Source organism: Sinocyclocheilus anshuiensis, unplaced genomic scaffold (genome assembly GCF_001515605.1).
Source record: "Sinocyclocheilus anshuiensis isolate Anshui unplaced genomic scaffold, SAMN03320099.WGS_v1.1 scaffold1114, whole genome shotgun sequence".
NCBI classification, from domain to species: domain Eukaryota; kingdom Metazoa; phylum Chordata; class Actinopteri; order Cypriniformes; family Cyprinidae; genus Sinocyclocheilus; species Sinocyclocheilus anshuiensis.
The window spans coordinates 823,941-834,470 of NW_015540838.1; the positions used below are offsets into that span (position 1 = coordinate 823,941).

The following is a 10,530-nucleotide window of genomic DNA, read 5'->3' on the forward strand; positions in this document are numbered from 1 at the left end:
ATGGAACAGAGTCTGACAGTCACGTGGTGGAACTAGAAAAATTCAACACATACCATGGATAGATTGTGTGAGATGCCCTCATTCTCAGAAAACATGAACAAAACTAATCAAAGTAAAAGAAATTATGAGTCAGACTACATTTGAATGCGGTTTCACGTGCAGCGAGAATGAACATCGTTTGTGGCGAAATATTACTGTTTTTTAATCAAACAAATTTAGCCTTGGTGAACATAAGTGTATATATATATATATATATATATATATATATATATAATGTGGTATATATATATATATATATATATATGTGTGTATATACTGTGTGTATACTGTTTTTCTACTGTGTTTTCCACTTGATGTCTATATAATTTCATGGTCCTGAAGCAAAACCACTTGAGTAAATCCCATCTCTCCTCATTTATGTGAATTATCCTGAAGCAGTACAGGAGATCAGATAGAATAGGCAAAGGACATACTGCCTTTTTATTTCTTTATCGTAAATCCTAAGCTTGTCTTGCCGTGGAAGTTCTTCAGTAGATTGGAATTGATAGATGTGATCGATGTCTCCATGTTGCATAGGTTTATATGTACTAGCCATTTTGTTAAAGGAAAATCAATGTATATAGATAATGAAGTGCATTGTCTGGGTGCACCTGCTCTTTAGGCGGGTGGAGTCCAGTATAAATAGGTGTCGTCTTCCCAAAGGGCGTTTCCATGTCAATGGGACCTTCAAATCCTGTGTGTTTCTAGAGGTTGTTTCCTGGTCACACAGCATCAGGCCTTCATGAGTTACATCATTCTGCCCTTGAGAGGATGAAAACATGTCACTTCATCATGTTATGCACTTGTCATCTGGCCCCTCTACCACCACACATTACTAGATCACAGTTTATATTATGGCTAAAAATGAAAACCCTTCATCGGATTTATCCAACAGCCGGATAATGCAAATTGTACAGAGGTGAGATGCATTGCCTCTGTGGGGATGTTTTTTTTTTTAAAGCTAACCACCCACACAGGAGATGAGATCAGTGGCAGCAGTTGTGATCCTGTTGTGTAAATGTTTTGAACATGACTCAGTTTGGCTCCAATGTAGCTAGTGCTAATCTGAGTAATGTTTTCCTCACAAATGCATAAGGGAACTGGGGAGGGGGCGGTGACAAAGAGCAGGGGGTCTGCTGAGGTTATGCTGCATGAATTTGTCTTAAAATATATGCAGATGAGTTCTGTGGCTGATGTGACATGATATTTGTTCTGGGCTTTATTTTCGTTTTGTTTATTGATTTGTTTCCTTCTTGCTTTTGTTTTGGTTTGGTTTGTTGTTCAGGGCTTTAGTTTTGTTTCTATTTTGTTAATTGAAGCTTTAAGTCTGTGACAGTTCAGCTTAAACAGTTCAGTATTAACAGACTTTGACTGGAAAATGAAGACACTGTGCAAAACTGATTTGTTTTTAATGTTCAATCCATTATAACTGATACTTATGATTATTACAAGTAGCTCTTGTAAATCCGACAAATTTCATTGGTTCAGAGCTTTAGTTTTGTTTTTGTTTTGTTGTTCAGGGCTTTTGTTTAGTTTAGTTTAGTTTAGTTTAGTTTAGTTTAGTTTAGTTTAGTTTAGTTTAGTTTAGTTTAGTTTGGTTTTGTTTTGTTGTTCAGGCTGGAAAATGAGGACACAGTGTGCAAACCTGATTTATTTTTTATTTTTCAATCCGTTATAACTAATGCTTCAAAGATTATTACAAGTAGTTTGGGAAGTTTGGACAAAATCTATGTCAGAATCATAAGTAACATTCCCTTGGTGACGCATCTTCAAGTTTGCAAAGCATAAAAATCAAGACTATAATCAATGATTGTATGGCATAGTGACATTGCAGCACAAATTACTTTCCTGAAATTTTCTCACTCTGGCTTTGTATGTCAAATGAGAGAAAGAGAGGAACAGCGTGAACTCCTTCGAGATTTTCCTCCTCCCCTGTGCTTATGTTTGGGTTGTCACATTATTATTCATATATTCTAAGGCATTTTGGATTATCACTTGAATAGATTAATATTCTTGGAGTATGCAGGCATGGACTTCAGGAGGAAGAGTCTTTAGTAAGCCTTTACTAGTCAGAACGGCACAATGTATTAGTAATGCTGCTGTCAGATTTTGCCACATTCAAAAGCACCTAAAAGCTCACCTACACTAAATCCAAGTATCGATTTGAGATCTTGTGGTTTATGTGATTTAGTTTTAATGTGCCAAATATGTCTTTAGTCTGAGTCATTTTGCGTTTGTGGGTTTGTCTTTGTTTCCCTAAAGACAGATAGTGAGACATGAGCAGGATCTATTTTATGGTAGAAAAACAACTTTTTCTCTGAGGCTGTTGTCTAGACTTACTGACTGATCTCTGTTTCAAGATAATTTTTTGTGCTGTTCTCCAACTCTCGGAGGACAGATGGAGATGTTGAACACCTGCAAGGCTCAACAGCCACCATTAGAAGAGGTTTAAGTTATAAGGAAGAATTAGAGATCAGATAATTGCATGACAGCTTCTGGGCAGTCTGAAAGGCAACACTCAGAGCGGAATGACACATTTAACCTGGATGTGCATTAGGAGAAAAAAACCTAACCAATGCAATAAATGCAGACTTTTTTTTTTTTTTTTTTTTAATTCTTTGTGAAATACACAGCACAGTTGGATGAGGTCTCGTAATGCCCTCACATAGAAAGCATTGGACTTTATTAAAATATAAGAGGTGGCATGGCCCAAAGAACGATATTCTGACAGAAAATTACATTTGGTAAGGAATATCATTTACATCCTGTCCATTTTTATTCTGAAAATCTTCTTTCTAGGAGGGTATAGAGTGCAATGTTGAATATTTTATAATACAATTTTAAATAATTAAATACATATACTAATTAAATCTCTGAAATTAGATGACTTACAATGAAATAACATACATATAACTTGTTGATGATTGATGATTTATACTGTGTTGTCTTTTTATCTGCCATCTTCAACATCTTATTCATATTCTAATAACAGATCTTCCAGTTTAACGTGATCTTCTTTATTCTCTGAATGAGAAGTTGTACATGAGTCATGTTTTTTCAGCTTTCCAAGGCCAGCAGATTATGCTCACTGTCTCTCAGAGGGGTAGGAGATTTCCTTCTAATCCTGCATTATCTCTTTGAGTTATGCTGTGGACAGCAGTATTTTGCTGTCATATGGTACACATGTGTTGTGTTTGCAGACATCTGATGCAGTGAGGTGCTGTCTGTTTGTTAAGCATGAGCTTATTTGACTCAGATAATTGACGTGTTTGTAGGACCGTCTTAAAGAAACAGTTCACAAAAAAAAAAGGTATTCAGCCTCATGTTGTTCTAAACCTGTATGAATTTCTGTTTTCTGTGGAACATTAATATTTAAAAAAAAAACTCTAAATATAATGAAAATATAATAAATATATAGTATAATATAATAAATATAATGAAGCTCAATAAGGGTTTGGGCTGTCAAAAAATAAAAATAAATAAATAAATAATAATAATAATAATCATTAAAAAGTATCATAAAAGTGTTTCAAGTGTCTTGTGCTATTCCAAGTCTTCCAAGCGCTCTTTAGTGGGTTCATGTGTTTGTGAATAAATAATTGTTTTGTTTTGTTTTGCTTTGCTTTGTTTTTTGTTTTGTTTTGTTTTGCTTTGCTTTGCTTTGCTTTTGTTTTGTCAAATATGTTTTTTGGAGACAAATCATCCTTTTGAGGTGGATCCTTTCAGTGGATCAGTTTATCCAGCTCATAATCGGAATATAGCACATGAATCATTTGGACAACTTTTAAGATTTATACCTAAGGCAATATATATAATTTATGATATCAATTGAATGCAATATATGTATAATATTCTGAGTACCAAATCAGCATATTTGATTGATATCTGAAGGATATCATGTGGCCTTGAAGACTAAAGACTGAAGATCGCTGAAAATTCAGCTTTGCCATCATAGGTGTAAATTGCATTTTAAAATATATTAATATAGAAATATTATATTATATACTATATTACTATATTAATAATAGAAATATGTTCTTTATATTACTGTTTTTATTGTATTGTTTTTTGAAAGCAGCCTCGGTGAGCATACGTCTTCTTTAAAAAAAAAAAAACTCAATTATTCCAACCTTAAATGTGTATAGCCTATATATAGACTCAAAGTCACACATTACATTATACAAATGTACATTATTAAAAATATTTTTTTGTGTTGCATGGAAGAAAGAAAGTCATGTGGGTTTGAAATGAATAAATGAAGAATTTTCATTTTTGGCTGAACCATTGCTTTAATTGTTTCATCTGAGGACCAGGTCACCCCTCTGATCTGACAAGCCGGGATGCTCTGTCAAGATAATACTTCCTAAATGAAATTCCTCATAATGCATTCATAAGAAAATTACCTCTGTTTCCATGGTTTCCCATTCATTCATCTATCTACTTCCTACATGAAGTGCTTTTAATAGATCCTTAACTTAAGAGAAACAAACTCTTGAATATATGAAACCCCCTGGAGGCTCAAGAGTGGATGTCAGGAGCAGACAAAGACAAAGACAAAGACAATTTTGTTTTAAAAAAAGCATGTTAAGGTAGGATTACAGTTTTTAAAGGGATATGGGTCATAATATGTTAGTGAATTGGTTGCCTGAGCAACAGTCTGTGATGGGGAAGTGTGTGTTTAATTAAGGCAAAGCACGATGAATGCAAATTACAGCCCCATCAGACAGCTCAGATGGACAGCCCTCAGTGTTTGAGTGAGCGGGGGAGGGGACGGGACGGGACGGGCGCGTAAGAGCGAGAACGGGGAGGGTGAGAGACACATAAAGAAAGAAGAGAGAGGAATAGAGCAGCTGAGTAAGAGTAAGAGAGCGATACAGACAACAAATGAAGTGATAGTGGAAGGATCAATGCTTCTAGCAGGGGTGCGACTGACTTGAGAAGCTCACCGCTGCCAGATGAGAGAGGAGATCTTACGTCCGTCTGCACGCAGTGAGTAATTGCACTGTATATGTGTATAGGAATATGAAGTGTGACAGTTGTAAGGGGTTTGATGTGTCTGGCATGCAGCGTGAGATTGCAGGGATGGCCGGAGCATCTGGCAGGTGTGCGGTGTATGAACGGTGACATGTAGAATATGCTTTTAGAGAGGAGCAGATTGCCAGGGTCTTCATTAACACATATAGAGGGATGCTGGGAGATTTAATACAGCTCTGAGTGAGTCTGCAAGCAGTACGTGACATTCGTTCACAGCTCATCGTTTACAATTAACTTCCTAATGGGTGACCTACCAACCTCTTTAGTCGTGCTCCGAGCTTCAGTGCTCAGGAATTGACTTGTGAGCTTTTAGTGCTTTATACTTTTCTCCAGCATCACATTTGAGATCGTAGTTCATAATTCATTATAGTTCCTCCTCCTTGTTTGTGCATTTCATCCTGCATCTGCTGTGGTTACCCAGACTTGCCGAAGACAGAGGTAAGATGCTAATGAAACACTGCAGCGTGGCAGAACCCCAGGAGTGAATGGTTTACGTAATTTCACATGGAACTGCAGACCTCTCATTAGCAGACTTTAAATATCTGATTTACTCTCAATCGAACTTCACTCAAGAGGAAAGCAGGGGAAGGGTGGGTTTGAGACAGAGAGGGGTTTCATTTGAGTCTTTAGATGTTAGCAGCCGAGACGAAAAAGATTTCATGTCTTCGTCAAATCGACAATTCATATGTTTAATAATTAATATGTTTAATAAAATACAAATTAGAGATTGAGAGATGTGTATTATGAATTTGTCTTGGAGTTTTTTTCATTAATGTCAACTTAACTTAATGATGCTCTTGTGTAATAGTGATGCACCACTATTAAAATTTGTGGTCATACCATAAACTTAATTATATAAAATTATGATTCTTAATTAAAATAATTATTAAAAACCAATGTCATTTTCATGGTCTGTATTTAAATGTGATACTGTTCTGTCTAATTAGAACGACAAAAAAATACTAAAAACTAAAATTTAAAGGGGTCATATGATGTTGCTAAAAAGCACATTATTTTGTGTATTTGGTGTAATAAAATGTGTTTATGCGGTTTAAGGTTCAAAAACACATTATTTTCCACATACTGTAAAAGGAAAAATTGAAATCGCATCATATGACCCCTTTAAATAAATAAAAAAATTAAATCAATGTGTTTTTAATTGAATAAATGAATTTATGCATCAACAATTTGATGTACAGTATAAAAAAATGGATGTTCATTTTGAGATTTCCGAAAGATATATTTAACATTTTTAAATTCTTGTTTTTAAAGATTAACTTTAAGTGAGCGTTAATAATGGAAACATATCCATATTTATCAATTATGGATACTGATCAATTAGGAAACCTCTACTGTTGGTCAATAACCAATATAATACTAATATATTTTGTGCATCCTTATTCTTTAAAAATCATGACTAGTGTGTTTTTGACAGAAATGTTGAAAATTTTTTCTGGAAAATCTAGCATTATTTTAATGAAGTAAACTTTATTATACTGAACTGCATCAAAAAGAAAAGTCATAATTGAATCTTTGGCACTAATACAATATTAATTGCTTCTCCATAATGTAATGTTTATCAAGACTTTTGAATGTTGTGTTTGAGCATGAAATAATGATTTATATGTAATGCATAATTTCATGGCTGTACTCCAGTAGTGTAGTTTCACAGAACTGTGATGCCTGCAGACTTCAGTGAGGATTTTGTCTGTTTGGTGCATGGAATTGGTTTTTGGGCTGCTCAGCTGCAGGGAGTGAAATAATGATCCCAGTTGTGAATGTAGAGTGTTCCCTCAGCAGTCCAGTGGGAATTTCTTGCCTGTGTGGGAAGAGAATTAGTACATAGGAATTCTAATCACTCCGTACTGTAATAAACCAACCATATTTATGTGTCAGTTTAACAGTACAGTAAGTTACCGCTACATTACAGTAATTCACCACCACACGCTGAGCCTATAATAATCATTTTTTATAGCTAAAGTGGGATATGCACCTCCATGATCCTTTCCTTGAAGTTAATTTAAAGGATGTTCAGTTAATGGAGGATGGTCTAATTAAGGATATCAGCACAAAACCATATGAAACAGCAGAGCTTTTTGAGGATGTGGGTCATTTATCGAGGTTTTCTTTTATCATTTGTTTTGGAGGTGAGCTGGGGTTCATTTAAGGTCTGTGTTCCAGCATTGCCGATCACTCCCACATTACATCACATTCATTATCCACAGCAGAAATCTACGCCACAAGACATCTCTGGATCAGTTAAAGGCAAAAGTTCACTTGATCATCCATATGTGGGTTATAGGGCAATCTGGAGGTTAATTTAAAACAAGACTCAAATGATGGTTTGTGGTAATGCATTATTATGAATGTTAAAAAGCCAAATGGCCATGTCTTAAAAATCTAATTTACCTTTAAAGTAGCTGTCTGGTTTTGATGGATGGCATTGTTAGAGGGGATAGAATATGCAAGCAATGGGGCAGCTGCTGTAGAGCTCAGACTCTGGGTTTATTTCCCACAACAAGCCGTAATAGGCATCACTGAAACTGACATGTGAGATATTGAGAAGTACAAACTGTAAAGTTGACTCTTTGCTTGAGAGATTCATCACAGGTCTCCTTTTGACCTTCTCTTACAAACTACAAAGATATCAGCAGTGCACATTTGAAATCGTTCTCAACTTTAATAACACTATTCCAACCCCTCCTTGATGTCAGTAAGAGGGATTTTCCCAGATATGGATCTTAAGACAAGTCTTTTTGCCAAAAGCAATATAAGCACCAAACATGTCCTGAGGGGCAAAATCAGTCAAGAGTCGCACCACCTTTTTACCAGATGCTAAATGCACTGAAACACTGTGTTAAAATAGAAAAGAAGTCTATTTAAATGGAGAAAAACTATTAGAAACACTAGTTGCTTGGCACATTTAATTCTATTTTTTTATTTAATTTTTAATTTAATTTCATTTTATTTTAACACATTTTATTGACCACAAAGATTTTGAATTGCACTGTGCAAATTCAGTGCTAATTTTATGTGTACATTTGCTCTATTAGCTTATTTGCATAAAATCCCTTAGTGGTTCTGTACCAGGTATTCTTATTCAAATCCCCCCTTAATCTTTTAAGTAATTTTTTATGCAAGTGCAAAATGTGTTTTGTTAGTGTGTTAGCATACAGTTTCCTGTAATTGTACTCATTATTTTATATTATATCCATATCCATTTCCTAAATTACCAAGGAGGATGTGTTGCAGCAATCACAGTTATCTCGTTGGAGTTACTGCCAGAGAGTCTGTCAGGATACATTTTTATGAAAACATTTAGGAAAGAATAAATTCACCAGTTGTCTTATTATGGAGCATCCAGGGTCATTCTTTAGCTCACTTACATGGCCTTGAACCGTATTTAGCCTGCAATGTAATACAGTCTGTTTCTCCTCAACTAAAGTATAATGGGAAATCTAATCATGGCCTCATGTCAAACAATAGGAGTCTGAAAAAAATTAGATTATATCAGCCCCCGCATATTGCACATCACCTCTTCAACTCCATGGAGCCTTGCACAGATGGAGACACCTGCTAATCTAAATGCAAAGCCTGCTCAGAAGTGCTGCCGTACGGCCAAGTGGGGAGTGATACAATTGTCATTACTCTGGCTATCACAATGCTAAATCTTCCTCTGCTGTGACCCCATGGCCTTTGACCATTTAGAGCAGTGGTTGTCAACTGGTATTGGACATCAAGTAACAAAATTAGGGTGACCATACAACCTCTTTTCCCCGGACATGTCCTCTTTTTGGACCTAAAAAAATTCTTGTCCACTTCTTTAAACATTCTAATATTGTATATAATTTTGCCGCATCAGGGAGCTGCTCTCACTATGCGGAGTATTTAAATCTCTTTTGAATGAGCATTCGCGCTGTTCACTTTCACTTTCGATTTCTCGATCACACGCACTCTAGCCTAAAGGGAGCACATCTTACAAGATCAGATATTTGTCAATGAGTTCAGGATCTGTTGAGCAGCAAATACTCCAGCATGTTTTTTTATAAAAAATTGACCCTCTAACATTTGCACTCTCTATTCTATTTCTATTCTAACTACTTGTTTTCTTTTAAAAGAAGAAAGAGCCTTTAACACTAGCATTTTCTATTCTTTCTCTATATTCTTCCTACTTATTTTCTATTTATTATAAATAATGACCTTCTAACACAAGCATTATCTATTATTTTTCTGTTCTATTGACTTGTTGTATTTTTATTTAAAAATGACCCTCTAACACTAGCATCCCCTATTATTTTCTATTCTATCTACTTGTTTTCTTTTTATTTATTATAAAACAAAACAAGCAAACAAACACACACACACACACACACACACACACAAAAAAAACCTGTCCTCTTTTTGGAAAACTAAAATATGGTCACCCTAAACAAAATGTCCTTAAACATCAAAAATGAAATGTATTATTATATATTATATTATATTATATTATATTATACAGTACATTGACTTGTGAAAGATGAATTCTGGGATACAGGAAGCATTTTCCTCCCTTTAAAAAGTTTTTTGTATTTTTTATTTACGGCTGAAAAGTAACATTAATTTAATGTGATTTAATTATACAGAAAGTACCAAGGTAAAAATTAAGGCAATTAATCATTGACTGACAGGACAAAAAGAATTTGCATTTTGCACTGTTTTCCCTGCCTGTGACCCTTTTTAGAAAAATGACTGGTGTAAATGTGTGTGTGTGTGTGTACATGTACTGCTAGACTGAAGTGTGTCTCTCATTACAGGAAACAGGATGGAGGAGAGCCCTGCATTTCTAACACACTAGATCCTTCACTGTTCCAGCCCTCACTGCCTCACTCAACGTTCCTCAAGGTACAGTATCACAAAACTCCTGCCTGCTTGCATGCTGAGCGTCCTCCCATCCTACCAGTCCTTGACTTCTGCTTGCTGAGTCTGTCTCACCTCTCCTGACCCATCTGCTCCATCACTGTGTAGAACTAATACTGATTTGCATGAGGCCATTGTTTGGAGGCATGATTACAGACTTTTCTGTTTGTTATTGATACACATGATTGACATGCCATGCAGTTAAATGAGAGTGATGTAATTAAATGCCAGATGCTATTAATTAACAAATGTCAGGCCGGTTTCTCAGTCACACCCCTTATTCCATGAGACAAACTAATGGCTGTCAAAATTGCACTGATTAAGAAAGGTCATTTATCCACTGACAGTGACTTACAGCTCCAGGGATTCTTCAGCAAGCGGCTCTCATGACCATTAATGGAACAGTTCAAACAAAATTAAAATTTTGATTTTGTTATCATTTATTCACCCTAATGTTGTTCCAAACCTGAATGTCACTGAACACAAAAAGAGACATTTTAGAGAATGTACTCTTTTCCACGCAATTTCAATGATCGGGGGGGGGGGGGGTTCTAACTT

The 10,530-nt window shown here is 35.4% G+C and overlaps 1 protein-coding gene across 1 annotated transcript in view; it reads left to right on the forward strand.

Moving 5' to 3' along the window:
- rap1gapa (RAP1 GTPase activating protein a) overlaps positions 1-10,530 on the forward strand; it is a 60,114-nt gene that overhangs the window by 8,232 nt on the left and 41,352 nt on the right. The window contains exon 2 of the mRNA XM_016484820.1: positions 9,870-9,957. Within this exon, the coding sequence (XP_016340306.1) occupies positions 9,870-9,957 (88 nt within the window). The remainder of the gene's footprint in view (positions 1-9,869; positions 9,958-10,530) is intronic.